Here is a 21,290-nt window from a genome sequence, read left to right on the forward strand (position 1 = left end):
TTGGCATGGGCAGGATGAACAGATGTCAGCACATTGTATGGGACAGGATAGGGGTTACAGAGGTTTGGGTGATTGTAGGGTTGAATGGGACAGGGGTTGGAGGGTGATGTGGTGGGCTAGGCTTACAAGGAAAAATGTGAAGTTGACAGTATTATAAAAACTGCCAATCATTAAATCCCACAGGTAGATTGAGCCCCAGGAAACAGCCATAAAAATAGACAAGTGTGAGCTGTATCCCCAAATTTAAATGGCTTGAGGCTCATTGCAATGGGCAAGATCTACAAGAGCTGAATCCTATCCGTCCTTATAATGATAGTCAGGTTAATCTCTTAGCAACTGCAAGCTGGGTTGTTAGTGAGTGGCACTTTGGTAATTATCTTTGACTCGTTTTCTCCCATTTCTTCTTTCACTAGAAATATTATAGCATCATGTGTCGCTCCTTCATGCATTTCAAATAATGCTTCATTAACACTGAAGCAGAGTTGTCACAGATAAGTTGACTAGGATCAAATATGGCAACCCATTTCTATTAAAGTTCCTGCAATAATTTCAGCTCAACCTATGAATATATATTAATCTCAATAGACATCCACTACCAGGCAGGAAAGTGGAATTGAAGCCATGATCAGATCAGCCATTATCTTATTGAAGGGTCGAATGACCTACTCCTGGTCCTATTTCTTATGTTATTCCTTACTATAACACTCTGACTTTTAGGTGTCCAGTGTTATTTTTTGGCCAATTGTTCCCACAGTCTACGTCCAGAGATATCTATGGCCAGCCCTACTTCAATTGTTAACTGAGGTTGTAATATAATGATAGATATTCTCTCTCCCAAAAATGAAAGTGTGAATCCCACATATAGCAAGGGATAACTGAGCATTCGACATTCAAATCCACTCTGAGCAGGATTATATAGAGAACAGTGTGTGTTTGATAATAAATAGGAACTATGCCCAGCGTATACCATCTTGTGCCTTTTCCCATCCAGAACTTGTCTTATATACCCAACCTGTCCTGCTTTGGGATAACTTAACTCCACTAGCTTACATATACCCCCCTCAAGGTCACTAGCTTACATATACCCCCCCTCAAGGTCATTACAACACAAACCATTTTCAACAGTGGGGAAAATGAAAAGAACCAAAAACAAAATTGTTGAAAGATTTTACAAGCTGTCAACCAGCAGGGGAGACTATAGCAAAACTTAAAAGGGAATTAAATAGATATCTGAAAAGGAAATAGATATACAAAAAGACAGTGAAAGGGTAAGAGAAACATAATTAGTAGGTGGCTTCAGATGAAGAACTAGTATTGAATATACCGTGCTGTAAATTTTATGATTTGTTCTCTTTGACTGCTTTTAGTTTCCCATGTCTTCTCCCATTTGAAAAAAATTACTAACATGATTGTATCTGCACAGAGGCACTAATTTATTCCCAAGCAAGGTGTGATTTGATTGAAATTCAGTGTGTGCTGCACTAAATTCAACAACATTTTGTTTGTTCATGAATAATAAGCAAAGCTAGATCTTGGTCTCAAGTTATATCTCTGTTGGTGATTTTTACAAGTCGATACCACGGGGCAGAATTTCACGTCCTTTTAAATACATTTGAAAGCAGTAATCACTTCACTCGGACATGCATCAATTCAGGACAGGAGCCTGGTGTTACAGAGCATTAGAGCTGCTTAATCTCCTCGTTCACAGACTCCGTGGATTGACAATAAAACGTTTAGGAGCCTTTCTTGGGGATTTCACCTCACGCCAAAAACTTTGTCGCTTTAGTCTCATTTGCAGAGCTTCAGTAAGTCTGTTGACTAATTTGCAGAAAGCAAAGTGAAGTTAATCCCATTGGTAATAAAAGCATAAAACACTAGAAAACAGCCTGCAAGTCAGACACATTGGTGGAGAGGCATAACAGGGTTATGAGGACTCGAAACGTCAACTTTATTCTTCTCCGCCGATGCTGCCAGACCTGCTGAGTTTTTCCAGGTAATTCTGTGTTTGTTTAGGGTTAACATTTCAGGTTGATGGCCTTTCATCAGAGCTGGAAAATGCTAGAGATTCAACAGGTTTTAAGCAAGTACAGAGGTGAGAAAGTGGGGTGGGGTGGGGTGGGGTGGGGGGAGCACAATTAGGGAGGCTGGTGATGGGGTGGAAGGCAGGAGTGATTAAATGACAAAAAGAATGGTGTAAAGCAAAAAGGAGGTGTGATGGGACAAAGAAGAAACAAAAGGATATATCCAGAGGTGTAATTTGAGCACAGGAGGAGGCCATTTGGCCCATCATGCCTGTGCTATTTCTTTGAATGCGATGTCCAATTTAATCCCACGTTTTCTCCCTAACTCAGAAAATTAGTCCTCTTTAAGTCTTTTGTCTTCAAGTCTTCAATTGTCTTTTGAAAGTTCCTATGTAAGCTGATTCCAGCATGCTTTCTGATCATGCGTTCAAGATCTCAAAACCCCTCTGCGTAAAGAAATGTTTCCTTATTGCCCTTCAAGTTTTTCAGCTATTTTAAACCTATGATCACTGCCAATTGATCCACTTAACAGAAGAAACAGTTTCTCCCTACTTGCTCTACCAAAAGCCTTAATAGTCTTGAACATCTCTAATCTCCCTTTAATCTTCTCTGCTCCAAGGAAAACAATCCGAGTTTCTCCAATCTCTGCACATAGCTGAAGTCTCTCATCCAGGGTACATTCTAAATAAATCTCCTCTGCACCCTCTCCAAGGCCTTGACATACTTCCTAAAGTACTGTGCCAGAATTGAATACCCGAGGTCTGACTTGTGATTTGTAAAGGTTTAGCGTGGCTTCCTTGTTATTGTATTCAATGCCTCTATTTGCAAAGCCAAATATCACAAACACTTTCCTAACCATTTTAGCAACTTGCCTTGCCACCTTCATAGATTTGTGAATACCTATCCCCAGGTCCCTCTCATCAGCTTGTAACCACCACCACCCCCAAACAGAACCATTTCGATGATAAAAACAGAAAATGCTGGAAATTCTCAGCAGGTCCGGTAGCATCTGTAGAGAGGGAATCAGAGTTAATGTTTCAATTCAAGTACGACTCGTCTTCAGAAACATTTAGATTATACTGCCCCTCCATGTTCTTCCCAAAGTACATCACTTCACATTATCCGCCTTGAATTGAACCCATGTTTTTCCATTTCACCAGCCAAAGTCCTGGAACTATGTTCCTTACCATTTACTATGTTGCCAAGTTTTGTATCATCCTCAAATTTTCAAAATGTATCCCCATACCCCTATCCAGGTCACACATATAAGAGCAGTGATTCTAATACCAACTTCTAATGGACCACACTGCATAATCCTCTACGTTCGGAAGATCATTTGTTCACCACCATTTGCTGCCTTTTATCCCTCAACCAATTAATCCCTTAACTCAAGTTACCATTGTCCCTTTAATCCCATGTACTTTTATTTTCTGAATAGTTATTTCATAGTCACAGAGTCATTACAGCACAGGAGGTCCTTTGACCCAAATCCATGCTGAAATATTTTGTGATACTTTATCAAATGCCTCTTGAAAATCCAAGTATACAACGTTTACCATGCTACCTTCATCAACCCCCTCAGTTACTTTTAAGAACTTAATCAGATACCATTCACCTTAAACAAATCCCATATTAACCCATGCTTCTCCAAGCAAGGGTTAATTTTCACCTTGGCAATGGTCTTTAGCAGTTTTCCCACCAATAATTCTGGATTGAGCAATCTGTAGTTACCAGGTGTATCCCTCTCCCTTTCTTGAACAGGGGTGTAACATTTGCAATTCTCCTGTCCTCTGGCACCATCCCCATATCCAAGGAGCTTTGAAAGATTGTAGTCAGAGCTTCTGTTATCTCCACCTTGCTTCCTGAATGACCTAGGATGCATCCCATCTGGACCAGGTGCACTTGAGTGATGCCAACCTACTTAGAATTTCTTTTTCATTTTATCTTATGTAATATTTCTATCCTCTCCTCCTGCAACATTAACTTCATCCTCTTCTTTTGTGAAAACAGATGCTTTTTACTTGTTCAGCACATCAGTCATGCCATCTGCCTTCACAAGGCTATTTATTTTCTTGTCCTTAACAAGGCCCACCTTTCCTTTAAGTATCCCTTTATTTTTATGTTTATAAAGATTTTGGTATTCCTTTTTATGTTCTTTGTTAATGTTTTCTCATGCTCACTCTTTGCCCTTCCTGTATTCTTTTTATTTTCACACCTGCATGCTTTGAATTTTGTACCTGACATTCATCATAAACTTGCATCTGGTTTTATTTTAGCCTCCATTTCCTTTGTCATTCAGGGTTGCCTAGCTTCAGATGCCCTATTCTTCCTTATGGAATGTCTGCCAGTGCTCTTTTACAATATCCTGGCCTACCATTCATTACAATCCACCTGGATCCCTTCTAAATTCACTGAAGTTAGTTGTTTTTCAGCTGGGTATTTCCATCTTTGATTTTTCTTTGTCTCTTTTTGTAACTACTAATTAAACTATTATATTATGATCACTATTAACATGATGCTCAACTGATTCAGGCTATACTTGCCCTACTTCGTTCCATAGAACTTGATCCAAGACCATTGCCTTCCTTGTTGGGCAAGAACGGTACTGATTAAGAAAGTTCTGTATACATTTTATTCGCCTCCTTGATATTTACACTATTTATGGCCATAATAACTTGTCATAACTTTTGTAACACTAATTCTGATACCTCTGCTCATATGGCACCAGATGGTGGCTGAGTGGGTGCAGGGGAAGTTAATGTGAGGTGAAGCGAATGCCTAGCTGCCTCCCCAATAAAGGGGAATCAACAGCACAGCAACAGAGGAGAGCAATAGCCTGCCATTAAATCCCAGAGTAGAGGCGAGGGGGAAGATGGCAACCCAGCCCAGTGCATCAACCTGAACATCCCACAGAGCTCCAGCTTCTATCTTGCCCAACAGTGCAAACCTGTAAGATATAAAGTTAGGCCACAGCTGGAGTACCGTGTTCAGTTCTGGTCGCCACACTATAGGAAGGATGTGATTGCACTAGAGAGGGTGCAGAGGAGATTCACCAGGATGTTGCATAGCGTTTCAGCTATGAAGAGAGATTAGATAGGTTGGGGCTGTTTTCCTTGGAGCAGAAAAGGCTGAGGGGGGGACCTGATTGAGGTGTACAAAATTATGAAGGGTATAGATAGGGTATATAGAGGAAATTTTTCCCTTTTAGTGAAGGGGTCAATAACCAGGGGGCACAGATTTAAGGTAAGGGGCAGGAGGTCTAGAGGGGATTTGAGGGAAAATGTTTTCACCCAGAGGGTGGGGGGGTTATCTGGAACATACTACCTGAGGGGGTGGCAGGAACCCTTAACATTTAAGTAGTATTTAAATGAACATGTGAAACGCCATAGCATACAGGGCTATGGGCCAAGTACGGGAAAACGGGATTAGAGTAGGTAGGGGCTTGATGACTGGCGTGTACACGATGGGCCTCTTTCTGTAAACTCTATGACACTATATCAGAAAGTGAAGCTCTGTGAGCACAACATAAATTAAGTCTAAAATTATGGCACTATTATTTCAGTGATCAAGCGATCAATCTCTCAAACTGTCGCCCTCAGGGGAATGATAGAAGCATGGTTGATGCAAATTAGCTAGTTCAGAAAATAACACTTGGATCCAGTATATGATTAATCTGAGACATGACTTGTGGTTAGCTTGGCATGACTTGGGAGGAACAGTTGATTTTGGACCTATGGTTTCCAAAACTCTTTCAACCACTGGCAATTTATCTCACCTCATTTCTGGGTCTGTTGTAGACTAATTAATAGAGGCTGATTATGAGTAGTCAACAACTCCATTATCATTGTAAAATACGACTATCAAGATGGTAGGTGAACCTTGGGTTTTCTTCCATCCAGCTATTTCTAAGTTCAATTTATACTAAAAAACATTAAATAAGAATCAAAATTTCCAACCTGTTCATTCATGAATCACTCTATCAACCAGTGAACCTCTCAATAGTAGAAATGAATTAGGATTAAGGGACTTTGGATAACTTAATTATAAAATACAAACTCCAAAAATCAGAAAATACTTCTAGGGAGTTAAATGAGAGCAGCTGTGAAAATTAATTTTTGCAGTCATTTTTGACTGATTTCATGATGGTTACAAAATCCCATTACAAGCTGATTTTAATGATGTTGAGTCTCACCCTTGGAAACTAAGCACAGCTGCAAGCTTGCAATACCCTCTGCTGGAGAAAGTTTGCAACTGAACAATAGTTTAACATAGAAAAGAGAGGACTCCCAAGCGAGGGGAAACAGCCTTTCAGCATCTACCAATCAGCCCTCTAAGAATTTTATACATTTCAATGAGATCACCTTTCATCCTTCTAAAATCTAATTGCCTTTATGACTTCAAGAGGCAAACCAGGAAGTGGCTGCATTGGATCATTTTAACTTTGGAAACTACTTAGTATATTCCAATGTAGTCCAACAGAAAATCACAAACTAGCTAAATGTGTTTCTACAGCGACACTTTTTAAGTCACATGCAACAATTTTGGCAGAAAACATCTCTGACACAATAATTTACACATGTATGTTTACTTAAGAAATATCTCCCATCATTCAGTAACCAAGCAAGCAAAGCTCTCACAACAATCGAAGACTCTTGGGCATGCTCTGCTTTCATCTTACCATGTGACCAAGAGTCAGGGTTAACCTGCAAATATGAGTATTGAGAGCGTAGGCCCAAAGGTGATGTCTAGTAATAATGTTTTGTTTATTAATCGGAATTGCAATTAGCCATGTCTGGATTCCATATTAGCCACAGCTAACAGTGATGTGTTATATACAATCAACGGTATGTGCTGTACATCAATTCAAACCTACCTCAAACAGCACTTCCTGGCCCCATGAGGGAACAGGGCAAGAACAATAAAATCACAAGAATCCCAATTCACCTTAAAGTCACACACCATCCTGACTTGGACATCACCTGGCATTTCTAACATTGGGCCACTTCCTGAAAAGGACCATTGAACACCAAAGACTGCAGGTGGTGCAAGACAGCAGCCTACCATCACCTCTCAGGGCAACCTTACAAGTGGCACCCGTATCTGAAAACCTTTGTTAAAAATATTCTTAATTTTCAGCCCCTTCTGTTTAGGCACAGGCTGAGGCAATTTGTGTATGTTTGGTGAATGTGAAAAGAACTGTCCCATTTATTTCAGGTTAAAAACTATCTTATTCAAATAGTCAACAGACAGTAACCACACAGTCTTACCTTGCCTAGAATCTTACCCATTGTGCAGATGTCTCAGGCAATGAACCATTTCAAAACATATCCGTTATTAGTGATGGTCAAAATTTTGTTTTGATGACAGTTCAATTGTTTGGTGTTGATCAGTGTGGTATTTTACTTTTGAAAACAATACACGTTATCAACATCAACTTGCAATTGTATAGTGTCTTTAATTTAGCGAAACATTGCAAGGCACTTTACATGAGAGATAGCAAACAAAATTTGACATTGAACCACAAGGAGATATTAGGACAGGTGATCAAAACCTTGGTCAGAGGGGTAGGTTTGAAGGGGCAACTTAAAGGAGGAGAGAGGGAGGTGGAGGGGCTTAAAGAGTGAATTCTAGGGCTTAGGGGTTAAACAGTTGAAAGTACAGCTGCCAATGATGGAGCGATGGAAATCAGGGGTAAGAAGCCAGAATCAGAGGAGTGCAGTGATCTCTGAGGGTTGTAGTGCTGGAGGAGGTTACAGGGACAGGGAGGTGGTGAAGCCAAGAAAGATCTGAATACAAGCATAAGGCTATTTTTGCTCCATAACCTCTAGGAATCACAAACCTTGTGGAATCAATTGACCAAAACCCACAAGCAAATACTGGCAGATTTTTAAAAAACAAATAGCAGGAGACTGTTAAGAGCAAGGGTTCATGGAAAGATTTCAAAACATGCTCTGAAGAGCCAGTAACTTATCTGCTGATTAAGCAAAGTCTTTAAATACTGAACTCATATTTACTTCACAAGAGCTCTGGATGCCTGCCAGGGTGTCAGGCAAAAGGCAATACCATGTGGATCGTGCCCAAAGCAGGGCATTAACCATATCTCCTGCTCCATAGAGTGGAACAGACTTGAGGGACCGAATGGTCTCCTCCTGTTCCTAAGATTTTTTTCATCCTCCTGTTGTGGTTAGCATGGGTCTAAGCTTTAATGATTTCTTTTTTTTAAAAAAGTGAAAACAAGCAAATACACATGCAATTGAAAAAAATGTACTTGCACATTGCAGGGAATTAAAACAGAAAGTGTTTTTATTGCACAACAAATACGAAGTAAAAATTCACATGTAAATAAAGGCACGCAATATTTCACAGAACCATTGCTATTCTGTTCCCTCCCAACCCCCCGTCCTGATGTAGCAGATAACAGTGATTGACAATTAACAGCAGGATCAATGCTTGTGAAGGGCTTTGGTACTCAAAGACCACACAACTCAATGGGTCCAGTGTTCAAAATTTCAACCGTGCGTTCTGATCCGGTGGAGTAGCAGCTATTTGACTGTGACAGGTGATGTGCTGTGAATTGACTCCATTACTGCAGCAAACCTGTTACACAGGTCATGGGGCGAGTTTGGCCGGATTTTCGGTGGTTCTCTTAGGAATCGAACCTCAGCAGAACAGTCCAAAAGCCTCGGGAGGAATTCGGTTAGTTTCTCCTGTAGTCGCGCTGCAGAAGAAATTTAAATTTCAGTGCAATTTCAGGCATTTTGAGGGCATGAAGAACAGACCTGTGCTAACAAAACACACACTCAGGACATCTCCAAAACAATTCACATCCAAGAAGTTATAAGTCCAGGTTGATACAGAAGCCAATTTTGCATGAACAAGATGAATGAGCAGTTATTTTGTTTTTGGTGACGGTTGGTTGATGGGATGACTTTTGGCCAAGGCACTAGGATGACCTCCTACTCTTCTTTCCATATGCCACAGGATCTTGTGGATCTACCTGAACCACTTCAGCAGGCACACGACTTAACATTTTATTTGAGAGATAACACCACCAGTAATGCAGCACTCCCTCAGCACTGCATTGGAGTGTCATCTTAAATTACTCACTCAAGTCTTGCAGTGAGGCTTGAGACTAGTTTCCTGATTTAGGAGAATCACATAAGGATATATTAGAACAAGTGACCAAAAGCTTGGTCAAAAAGGCAGGTTTTAAGGTGCACCTTAAAGGAGGAGAGGGAGGTAGAAAGGAAGAGAGGTTTACGGAAGCAGTTTGAGTTTTGGGCTTAGACAACTGGAGTGTTGGGCAACTCCAACAGTGGAGTGGTTAAATAGGTGATCGGCAAATGGCCAGAATAGGAGAAGTGCGAGATCTCAGAAAGGTCTTGGGAAAGTTGCAAGTCCATAGCCTAATGCCATAGGTCAAACTTAATCACTCTGAAGTATGCCTGAATACTAGGTTGTCAATGTAATACTGTAGAATAGTTATATAAAAATATTATCAATCAATACATTAAAGCTTGTTGCTTAAAACCATTTAGGTCCAAATTATGAGTAAGCTACTGTTGAAAGACTAACAACTTTATGTCATGACAGCAAATATAACAAGAAATTCATGAATACAATATAATACAGGATTGAGCTCAGCTGTGATGCCCCTTATAGCTACAATCACAAGAGGAATGGTAGTCTGGGCAACAATAGAACCAAAGTCTAGCAAGGACTCAAAAACAAATGCCTATTTTATTCAGAACAGAGGTGTTCAAAGATATTGGACATCTTTAAGAGTAGATTGGCAGAACTGCTTCCAGCAGGAGGGTCAGTAACTGGAAAACACAGATTTAAGTTGGCAAAAGGACCAAAGGGGAGATAAGGATGAGTATTTTTTTATGCAGAGTTGGAATGTGCTGCCTGAGAGGACGGCGGGAACAAATTCAATAGTAACTTCTGAAAGGAAATTGGACAAATACTTGAAAAGCTTTTCGAAAGAGATGTGCCAAATGGAACCCCTCTGTGCCATACGATTGTTAATAACAGATGGTTCACAAAGACTTACAATCCATGTCTTCGCCAAGGTAGGAACACCAGTGGTTTCTCATCATCTCTACCGCAGCCAGGTCTTCTTTGGAGAGCTCATTGGTGACTATCAGGTGCATGCACGGAATGACCAGGTCGTTCATTATGCTCAACCCTTCTGCTACATCATTTTCATTACCACTTTCAAACAAGTCTGCTGCACAGGCATTCAGCTCCTGCAAGAACAGGTGTGACATTCTTAGTGAAAGGAATACATGTATTGGTTCCACAAATTTTGTTCACACCTTCATTATGAGGCACATTTTTTTTCCCCCTGGGTTTGCCGGTGTTGCTGATACTTGTCTACATCAAAGATTATTACCTGGCAAAGACAGCAGACAAAATACCTGCTTCCAGGCTGCTGAACTGGTACTCTCTAGCCAGTCACTCAGAGAACAGGGGTTTGTCAAAAGTGTTCCTAGGGAAACTCTGTGCAGACTTCAGACTTCTCACCCGTGAGAGCACCTGGCTTCCACTCTGTATTTGCGCTCATGGGTGCACTGAAAGCTATCAGGATAAACTGAACAGCCTGGGGCTCTTTTATGGAGGGGGGGGGGGGGGCGGTGGAAATGACAAGACTGAGGGTTGACCAGACAGAGGTCTTCACTATTCTGAAAGGGGTTGATAGGGTAGACATAGACAATACGTTTCCACTTGCAGGCGAGACCAGAACTAGAAGCCTTAAATGGAATTCAGGAGAAACTTCTTTATCCAGAGGCTGGTTAGAATGTGGGACTTCTTATAGGGAAGCTAGATTAAGCACACAAGAGAGAAAGGAATAGAAAAAGTTATGTTGATGAGGTAGGGTAGGAGGAGGCTTCTTCTGAAGCATGAAAACCAGCATGGATCTATGGGCTAAATGGCCTACTTCTGTGCTGTAAGTTAATGCTTTATAACTGTTGCCATATTACATAGAATATGTATCATAGAAACAGGCCTTTGGACCAACTAGTCTTTCCTCATGTTTATATTCCACACAAATCTGCTTCCATCCGATCTACTTGATCTGGGTCTTTCAGAATATCTTTCCATTCCCTTTTCTTTCATGTGCTTATCTAATTTCATTCTGAAATCATCTAAACTATTTGTCTCAACTATTCCCCGAGGTAGTGAATTCCATATTCTAATTACTGTTGGTATTTACTGAGTCTGCCTGCTATTGGATTAACCTGAAAATACCAGCACAAAAATTCTCAATTAATTTTTCTTAATCACTTTCACACCAGAAAAAACAGATTTAACAATTAAGAGAAGTGGAGAAGAGACAAGGAAATGAGATAGTTAGAAGTCAAATCAGGTGCGGAAAGAAATAACGAGGGGGAAAGGAAGATTGGTTAAGAGAGAGACAGAAGAAAAGCAAGAAAACAATCTACATAATAAGATGCTGTTGGAGATCTTTATTATCCGTAGGAATGAGAGTCCAGTTTTAATTGTTCCCTTTCTGAGCCGAGTGGTATTACAGGAACTTAAATCTCATCAGTAAAAAGATCCTTACAATGTTAAGTACCTGTCTCAAGTTTGTATGGCAAATTTAATGGGAAATTAATGGGCAACTGCAGCAACGTCTTGAAACTCGTGGGGAGGTTGGTGATGAGCTGACCTTTCTACAAGGTAGAGCTGTGCAACATCTCGTGTGACTTCCTAATCAAACGGTTCCTTCCCACAAGATGCTGGATAATTTACAAACTCCACCATTAAACTTGCAGTTACTGTGGCAGCAAATTCTGGACCCAATGCTTTCGACAAGCTTTCGGGTGTCAAGATCAGGGCTGGGACAGAGATGCTGTAAGCACTGCTCATCTGCAGAAGCTATAACCTAAGCCTTGAACATACTTGCGATGCATGAAGGCCTCTTGCAGCACCATAACAATGGCTGAACACAACAACAGTGGAAACCAACAAAAATAATAAAAACTGCAAGAACTGAAAATCTGAAAAAGAACTGGAGAACACAAGAAACACACAGCTCTACTGATAGCTGGTGGATGAGGAATGATTAACTTTTTTGGATAATGAGTATTTCAGGTCTGACAAGACTACACCTGAAATATTAACCTGTCATTTCTCTTTCAGATGTTGCATATTTCCCAATTTTTAAAGCTTTCAATAAAAGTGCCAAACCTCACCCCATGTATTTTACTTATTCTCCCTCTTCTAAAAAAAAGTGACTGACCAAAAGGCACTTTCTCCTGTAGTATGCAATTAGTGTCTCATCAATCCCTCGGTTCTTCCCGTTCTTCAATAGCTTCAGGTTGCTGTGGTACGCATGGACCAAGTAAGTCAAAGATTCACGGCATCTGCAAACAGATACAAAATATTAGTTCAAGTACTTCAGTTAAAGGACTGATCCTGCCATGGTTACAAGGACCGTGAACAATGAGGGCAGGATAAAGCCATTCAGCCCATCCAGCCTCTTCCCTATGGTATACTACATCTTTTCCATTAAATCTCATCTCTATGGTAAGCTCTCTCTCTTTCGTTAGGACTCACTAGTGGCACTCCTGAAACCCAAAACAATCTGACAGAGGCAAGTCAGACTCCAGAGTCTTGGACATTTAAACCAAGTTGACACTTTGTTGCAGTACCAAGAGAGAGCTGCTCTGCAAAAGGTGCTGTCTTTCAAATGAGATATTAAACATCTGCCCCCTCCAGTGGACATAAAAGACCCTTTGGCATTATTGGAAGAGCAGGGGCATTCTACCGGTCTCCTGGACAATATTTGTCCCTCAACCAAATTATTAAAATAGACTATCAGATCATTATCACATTGCTGTTTGTGGGAATTTGCTGTGGGTAAGTTGGGGATGTCACATTTCCTACATTATAATAGTGTCTGTCCTTCAAAAGGTAATTCATTGGCTGTAAAACGCTTTACACCATCCTGAAATCATGAAAGGTGCTACAGAAATGCAAGTCCTTTATCTTCTGTCTCTTACTGTGCCAACTTGATCCCATTTATTGTGTACTAAAGATTCCATTTGGCCAATGTTCAATATTTAATATTTATCAGCACCGAACTGTATTTGCTGCTTGCATTGCTCCTCGAACTCTTTTGCTGCACCTACTCTCTTGCTCTCCCTATTTTAGGGCACGCTGTCAACTGCAGACACAATGAACCTGTTCTACTTTAGGCTTTTAGGAAAGATGAACTACACCCACTAAAAATAAGTTACCAAATAAATTTACACAAATTTCTGACCCAGTGAGAATCTCATTACTGGGCTAAAAGAGGAAGCTGCAGTTGCAAGTTCCTAACAACTCATTCTTTATATTGGTTTTAATTTTTCCTCACCTTTAGATGGGCTCACAACTGGACACCAATTGTTGGCCGTAAGGATTGACAATTAACCTGCTTCCAGCCCCTATTATAATACCACTTCAGTCAATCTTTAAGTAGCCCCAAGAGTAGCTGGAGGGATTAATTTGGCCTTGGTCTCTTTACTTTTCCCTATTTCCTTACCCTAGTAGCTGCTCCTCCAGAAAGACATCTCAAACCATTTCACTAAGGCCCAGGAAAGATTTGGATATATCCCATGTCGGAATTACAGCCTTAAACTCAGCTTGTGTCACTACATGCAAAGAACTGGAGGGCATTGTACATCTAAACAGGAAGACCCAGAAAACTCAGTTGGCTCTTCAAGCAAGCTGAAAGAGTTATGTCATACTTTTGAAACATTCAATACATACTTTCCATTCTGATAGCACTCCAGTCCCGTCAGGAGATAGACAGAAACCTTCCGGAACAGACTGTAGTCCTCGTGCCATTCCTGCAAATGAAACCAGGAACATATTATTGAACTAATTATCAAAATGTGGTGAGAAAAGGTGCCAAGAGCCTACCAATTCTGACCATTGTGGCTGCTGTTGTCGTTGGCATCAGTGCTCATTCACTGTATGTGAAAGCATATTTATAAGGCCAACGCGCAACTCCAGGAACAAAAACAGAAAATGCCTTCCCACAGCACCTTTCCATGCAATCACAGAAGGTGCAACACCTGCACCCTTTAACTTCTCCCTCCTCACTACCCAAGGGCCCAAACACTCCTTTCAGGTGAAGCAGTGCTTCACTTGCACCTCCTTTAATTTGGTCTACTGCATTCGCTGCTCCCAATGCGGTCTCCTCTACATTGGGGAGATCAAACGCAGACTGGGTGACCGCTTTGTGGAACACCTTCAGTCTGTCCGCAAGCATGACCCAGACCTCCCTGTCGCTTGCCATTTCAACACACCACCCTGCTCTCATGCCCACATGTCCGTCCTTGGCCTGCTGCAATGTTCCAGTGAAGCTCAACACAAACTGGAGGAACAGCATCTCATCTTCCGATTAGGCAGTTCACAGCCTTCTGGACTTCACATCAAGTTCAACAACTTCAGACAATGAACTCTCTCCTCTATCTTCAAAATTAATTTTTATTTTTTAAACCCACTTATTTTATTCATTTTTATTTTCATTCATCTATTTTGTTTTATCCCCCTTTTTTATCCCATTCCGATCCCTTTTATCCCTCACCACCATCCCCTCCCCCACCCCACCCCCACAAGGGCCACCTGTTACTTGTTCATGTTGTTCTTTCCAGAGTGCTTACCCTTGTCCTGCTATTATCACATTCTGCTTTCTTACCTTAATGCCAGCATCAACACCTCCTTTAGCCAGTACCACTACCATTTACACCCCTTTGTCCTTTTGTTCATGACATCTTTGTCAATCTCTCCTTTGCCCCCACCTAGCGCTGGCCTTCTATCCAGCTTCACCTGCTCCACCCCACCTCAAACAGTATAAATGTCATCACATTCTACTTCTCTGTAGCTCTGAAGAAGAGTCATATGGACTCGAACCATCAACTCCATTTCTCTCTCCACAGGTGCTGTCAGGCCTACTGAGCTTTTCTAGCGTTTTCTGTTTTTGTTTCAGATTTCCAGCATCCGCAGTATTTTGCTTTTATCTTAGTAAGCAACTCCAGGACCTATTCACAAACCAAGCGCAGGGGAGAAAGAAAAGGCACCGAGATTCTCAGGGAAGCGTGAAAATGGGTTTCCTAATTGGCATAAAAAAAAAGTGGCCAAAAAAACACAGCGGGAACATTCCAGTAAAAGCTGGAAACATGGGGCTCCGGTTATACTGGATGCACGTGCAACATGCTCAGCATCTGTCCTTTCCCTTCTATGTTAAGATGTACAAAAATATGTCTAATAAAAATCACACGACAGGCTAGTGCAATCACACCTTGTACTCCTGCATGTCCATATCGGAGGGTCCAATGAGCTTGAGCTTTGACTGTGCCACCTTCATTATACTTATGGACCTACGAGTTGACCACAAAATGATTAGATTACATTTTGAAGCGATGTTTCAGCTTAAAGATTTTTAAATACATTTTGGCATGAGTCAGTGGGGTTAGACTGTGTCCTTTCAACGCAGCATTTGAAGCCTGGCAAGGCTGACAGAATAAAAGATAATTTCTCTGTCAGCTTCTATATTCCAAGTGTATTAATTTTTACACAGTTCCAGTGGATAGCAGCAGTTCACAGCACAAAACTATCCAGTAACTTAAGAGTAAAAAGAGCAAGGACCACGAGAATGTGAGAAACAGAAAATATCACTTTTTTTTTTATTCATTCATGCGATGTGGGTGTCACTGGCCGGGCCAGCATTTATTGCCCATCCCTAGTTGCCCTTGAGAAGGTGGTGTTGAGCTGCCTTCTTGAACCGCTGCAGTTAATGTGGTGCAAGTACACCCACAGTGTTGTTAGGGTGGCAGTTCCAGGATTTTGACCCAGTGACAGTGAAGGAACGGCGAAATATTTCCAAGTCAGGATGGTGAGTGACTTGGAGGGGAACTTCTAGGTGGTGGCGTTCCCATCTATCTGCTGCCCTTGTTCCTCTAGAAGGTAGTGGTCGTGGGTTTGGAAGGAGGTTGGGCCGAATGCAACGAGCCTATATCTCTGCTGTCTTATACCCAATCTAACTGTGCATTTCCACTAATATTAGTAATTTCGCTTTATCAACCAGTTATGGTCTAAATGCCACTTAAATCCAAGGAGGAGGAAGCTTCATTCTGGAATTAAGTAAAGCTCTAACTCTGAATTTGCATTGTACATGCAGGGTTTGCGAGGCTTGATGCTGAAACTGTGTGCAAAAGAAAACTCCAGGAAAATCACCCCCCATTCCAACACTGATGCCCTTTGAGCGTATGAAACGATTATGCATTTTCTTTCTGATTTGGCTTGGTGTCATACTCTGTTTTATAACAATCTGAAGCGCCTTGGGACATTTCATTATGTTACTATATAAATTGCTGTTGCTGATGACCTATGAAGGGTGCCAAACCAGACTTTGAAAGCTGCGGTTGTATGTCTGACATACACGTGGTTAAATCAATCTCTACCTTTCATCGTAGCTGAGGTTTTTATCTGCAAACTGCTCCAGGAGCGTCCGCTCGATCACCCGCTTGGAAGCTTTGTTCTGGAAGAAGTAAACGAGGACGTGCTGGAGCCGAGGGTCATTCTGGGGTGTTGGTTTATCCTTGGCCAAGTCAAACAGTCGTGAGTATTCTTCATGGAATGCCTACGTGCGGGGGCGGGGTGGGGGGGGGGGGGTGGGGGGGGCGGTGGTGAAGAGGGAAACGAGAGATTGAAAATATACAACTCAGCACTAAAATATTTCGAATGGTGAAAACCCAGAATAATTTTTTTTTTAAAAATTGCTGGAATGTACACAACAGGTCCAAGGCATCATCTTAAAATAGGAAAAATGAGCAGGGGCTGTGCAGCAAGCAACAGCTTCTTTATAGGACTGATCGAGTCAAAAATGGGGAGAGGTGCTCTTACACGAGCTCTGATAAAGGGACTTGAGAGCTACAGCATCTGTAGTTTTGGTCTCCATAGTTAAGGAAGGATATACTGGAGGTGGTACAGTGAAGGATCACTAGATTGGTTCTTGGGTTGAGGGGTTGCTTTATGATAAGAGGCTGAGTAAACTGGGTCTATATTCTCTGGAGTTTAAAAAAAATGGGAGGTCGTCTCACTGAAGCATGCAAGATTCTAACAGAGGGTGGAAATAGAGGCTCTATCCCCTGACAAGGGAATCTAAAACATAGGGGCATAGTCTCAGGATAAGGGGTCAATCATGTAGGTCTGAGATGAGGAAAACCTTCTTCATTCAAAGGTTTGTGAATCCTTGGAATTCTCTACCCCAGGGAATTTACATCATTAAATATTTTTAAGGCTGAGATAGACAGATCTTGGTTTCTCAGGGAAATCAAGGCATATGGGAAGTGGGTGGGTAAGTGGAATTGAGACAGATGAACCATGATCATATTGAATGGTGGAGCAGGCTCAAGGGTCTACATGGTCTACTCCTGCTCCTATTTCTTATGTTCTAGCATTCAAGTTGCCGAGAAACGTAGCTGTGCTTCTCTGTTTTGACACACAGCTCTTGAATTTAGTGGACATATCATTTACATTCCAACTTCTAACACTTTAGTTGTTATTTGTTTGTTTTATTTGTTTTAAGATAACAAGCTGCCAATCTTATAAATAAAGCCACTGTGAGATAGCACATTAATAGAGGGCTCATGTATCAATGTCAAAAGATGTGTAAGGAAGCTGTGGCTTAAGAAATAGTCATTGCTCACTTAACTGTTGTGGATCAGAATACATGTTTAATATATTAATGGAATTGAATTAGTTCCATCTTAAGATGTTTATATGCGTGTGATGTGATCAAGGGTGCCTGTAATCACTCACTACAAGTGCTTGAGTTTGGAATGATTAGTTTGAAAAAATGATTCTCACATAAAGAATAAAAGGGTCCTGTAGTAATTGTGGTTTTATTTAGTGTAATGTATCTTTAAGAATAATGCTTGTTAGGCAAGATCACATGATCTGTAGTAACCAATAGGAAAGTAGCATGAGCTACCTCTGCAGTCAGTGTAGAGATAGAGTTGGAGTTGAAAGCACATGTGTAGTTGCTGCTGAGTATATTGTAAATAAGCTTAATGTTTCCACCCAAGAAGTGTCTGCAGATCAACTCTATTACTATTAGTACAACTTGGCCATCCTGCAACAGGCCCTATTAACAATTTAAATGTGTGTAAAATTTAATTACGCTATTTGCAGTATGGGTCGAGAAAGGGAAATACTGTCAAAGTGTCCAAGTCCAGCTAGACTTCGTTCATGCTACAGCTGCTGCATTTGTACATAGTGATTTCACTTTGCACAAACGCTATATTGATAGTGCATGTGCAGCTGAGTCCAGAGTCAGGACCCGACTGGACACTGGAGTGAAGCAAAGTGAGATTCTCTGGTGTGAGGAAACCCCATTCATTTCAGACCCAATGTGGGCCTGGAGACCCAATTCAGGTGACACAGGCTGTATCAGTGCAAAGTGGAAACAACACTCCAAATCAACTCTGATTTTGCAGAATTAATGAATCGTTAGACTCTTTCAATTTCCTGAAATTTAATATTGTATTCATTAGAAAAGCCAACAAGATAAAGTGAACATCAAGCCTGTTTCACTTTCTATCAGATCGTGGTTGTATCTTAAACTCTGCCTTCTCTCCTTGCTTCCCTAAAGCTCAAAACCCTTGCCTAACAAAATTCTATTTCAATTTTGACATTTTCAATTAATTCCCAACCTCAAAATCTTTTGAGTTCCAGATTTCCACTACACTTTATGTGAAGTGCTTCCTGACAACATCCCTGGATGACCTGGTTCTAACATTAAGGTTCTGCCCCTTTGCACTTAACTCCCTCCATCAGAGGAAATAGTTACTTTATCTGCCCAATCAACTCATTTGATTACCTCTTAATCTGCTTTACTCATTAGGTTACAAGTCTAGATCAGGAGTTGTAGCGCAGAAGCTATTGCACTGATGGCCCATATCTTCTACATGCTTTAAAAAATTACTTAACTGAGTATTTACTTCACATGCTAGTGACATCTAGAGAAAAAATACCAAAACTGTATCACCTCTGTCTAAATTGACAGCCCATTCATTCTATGATATCTAACCACCAAACATCTTTTCTGTGATTGAGAATTAGTTGAATTCAACAGTGAGGGTGGAGAGAGGGGTGCCATGGTTACCAATCATGCATATTTGGAAGTGCTAACATTTAGGAGTAATTCCATTCAATGAGTTCTGTGCTTTTTTTTTCATTTCTGGAAACAATACCCCCAATGCTCCTGCCCCCATTAGATGCCTGGGCCCCAAGCTCCGGAATTCCCTCCTCAAACCCCTCTGCTTCGATCTACTTTTAAGGTGCTCCTTAAAATCTATCATTTTGGCCAATAAGCTTTTGGTCCCTTGTCCTAGTAGCTCATGTGACACGGTATCAAATTTTGTCTGATAACACTCTTGTGAAGTATTTTGGAACTATAAATGCAAGTTGGGGGAGTTGAAGGTATTCAATTTAATCCCTTATTTTTATACTGAGTTAGCTGGTTGCAGCCACAAGAGTCAGTGTCAACAAGTGCATCATTGAGACTAGGGAGTGGAAAAGAAATCGGCTAGTCTTTCTAACCCTGATTGTTTGGTCAGTATTTGCACATGCTGATGCCAGGCAAGTAACTTGAAAAAGGGAATTGCATAAATACTTGAGGGGGAGATACAGTTACAAGGCTATGGGGAAAGAACAGGGTGGGGGTGTGACTAACTAGATAACTTTCAAAGAGTTGGCACAGGCACAAATGGGATGAGTGGCCTCCTTCTGTGCTGTATTTTTGTGTAGGAGACTGTCTCAGCATGAGGAGCTTGTAATAGAGGGAGTTGGAAGATATCAGAAGACATTAAATTCACATGAAATGTACAAAACCAAGGCAGAAAGTCAGCATAAAAAACATCTGCGAAGTTGCATTCACAGCAAAGCACAAGAGCAGCAAAGTACGTAATAGTATATACCTTAATTAGCCCTGCCTCAGCACCATCCCGATCATAGACTTCTCTGGACTTGGCAATAGCCAGGATGATGCCTTGCATTGCCGGACTTAACATTTCCTGCCACAAGAGGGCAGAAGGAGGAAAAACATCAGGAATAGACAAAGAGAGAAAGGTCATCAAACCACAAAGAAATACAGGACTCAAGTCTCATGCAGACTACAAAATCATTAATTAACAGCAACTACACACGGACGTCAGTGAAGGGAGTCTTGAGCTAAGAGTCTGTTTGTAGTTTGACCAGGACTGTGAAGATAGGTTTCCAATCAGGGACTTGTAAAATGAAAGGGTGGGGAGAATTTGAGTACCCTGTCCAGAAGCACATAGATTGAGAATCAGCTAAGCTTCTAAAAAGTGGGGGAGATAAAGTAAGGACATTAGTGGATATGGAGAAAGGAAGAATAATTGAAGTTACAAATACCCTTTGGCCAAAGATGGAGAGATGGTTTCAGGGCTGTATGGCTTATCCCTGTATCTACATTCTCAAAAGATGTGTGTGTCTATATCCACCTCTTCACAATTCTGTACTGTTGACTAATTAACATTTTTTATTCTGCACCAATCAAGACTATGCTAGTATTTAAAGGGGGCGCTATCAGAAGCAGCAGTGGATGAAGAGTTCAATGGAGCTCTCCATTTGTTCAAAGGGTTGTGGACAACTATTCAGAAAGAAAATGAATGCAATATTACATGGAAAGGGTGGGGGGGAAATGGGGTTTAATGGATAGCTCTTTCAAATTTGAAATTCGCTTGCCTCTGACATAACAGTGTGACAAGGTGGTGAAATATTAATTTATTCTCGAGGCATTGTGGAAGAGGAGAGGAAATTAAGGCATTTCATTGATTTGATGCACATTCTGGTGTACAGGTTGGGTTGGCAAGGGGGAATTGGACAATGTGAAAACCAAAACTGGTCTTGTCCTTTTGCAGAAGACAAGTTATGGAGCAGCAGGAAGAAATCCCAAGCCCAGTGGTGCACAACATGTGGAGAGGCATAAACAGTGGGACAACTGTCAACATATTGTACCTTGCACTGGAGTAAAACAAAGCATTAAAAATAAAAAAGATGGAATCTCACCAAGGAAACTTTTCTGCATTTGGAGTAGCCTTAAAAAGCATTCTCCTAACTTTTAAGATATACTGTGGCATTTTTGAACTTTCAAGGCTCCAAATTTACATCACCCAACTGCAGCAACAGTACAAGACAGTCTCACTTCACACTGGCACCGCAGTTACAGTGTGAACACAGCCGGGA

At 41.1% G+C, this 21,290-nt stretch overlaps 1 protein-coding gene across 3 annotated transcripts in view; it reads right to left on the bottom strand.

The window, feature by feature from the left end:
- Positions 1-8,306: 8,306 nt before the first annotated feature.
- usp28 (ubiquitin specific peptidase 28) overlaps positions 8,307-21,290 on the bottom strand; it is a 67,077-nt gene continuing 54,093 nt past the window's right edge. For 2 of the 3 annotated variants that reach the window (XM_041174252.1, XM_041174250.1), the window contains 7 exons: positions 20,000-20,095; positions 16,481-16,659; positions 15,319-15,397; positions 13,782-13,861; positions 12,268-12,391; positions 10,075-10,270; positions 8,307-8,739 (listed from right to left, as the gene is read on the bottom strand). In XM_041174252.1, coding sequence (XP_041030186.1) covers positions 8,564-8,739; positions 10,075-10,270; positions 12,268-12,391; positions 13,782-13,861; positions 15,319-15,397; positions 16,481-16,659; positions 20,000-20,095 — 930 coding nt within the window. In that variant the 3' untranslated portion in view covers positions 8,307-8,563. The remainder of the gene's footprint in view (positions 8,740-10,074; positions 10,271-12,267; positions 12,392-13,781; positions 13,862-15,318; positions 15,398-16,480; positions 16,660-19,999; positions 20,096-21,290) is intronic. The other variant, XM_041174253.1, reaches the window with a different exon arrangement.

Source organism: Carcharodon carcharias, chromosome 25 (assembly GCF_017639515.1).
Source record: "Carcharodon carcharias isolate sCarCar2 chromosome 25, sCarCar2.pri, whole genome shotgun sequence".
Classification (NCBI taxonomy): Eukaryota; Metazoa; Chordata; class Chondrichthyes; order Lamniformes; family Lamnidae; genus Carcharodon; species Carcharodon carcharias.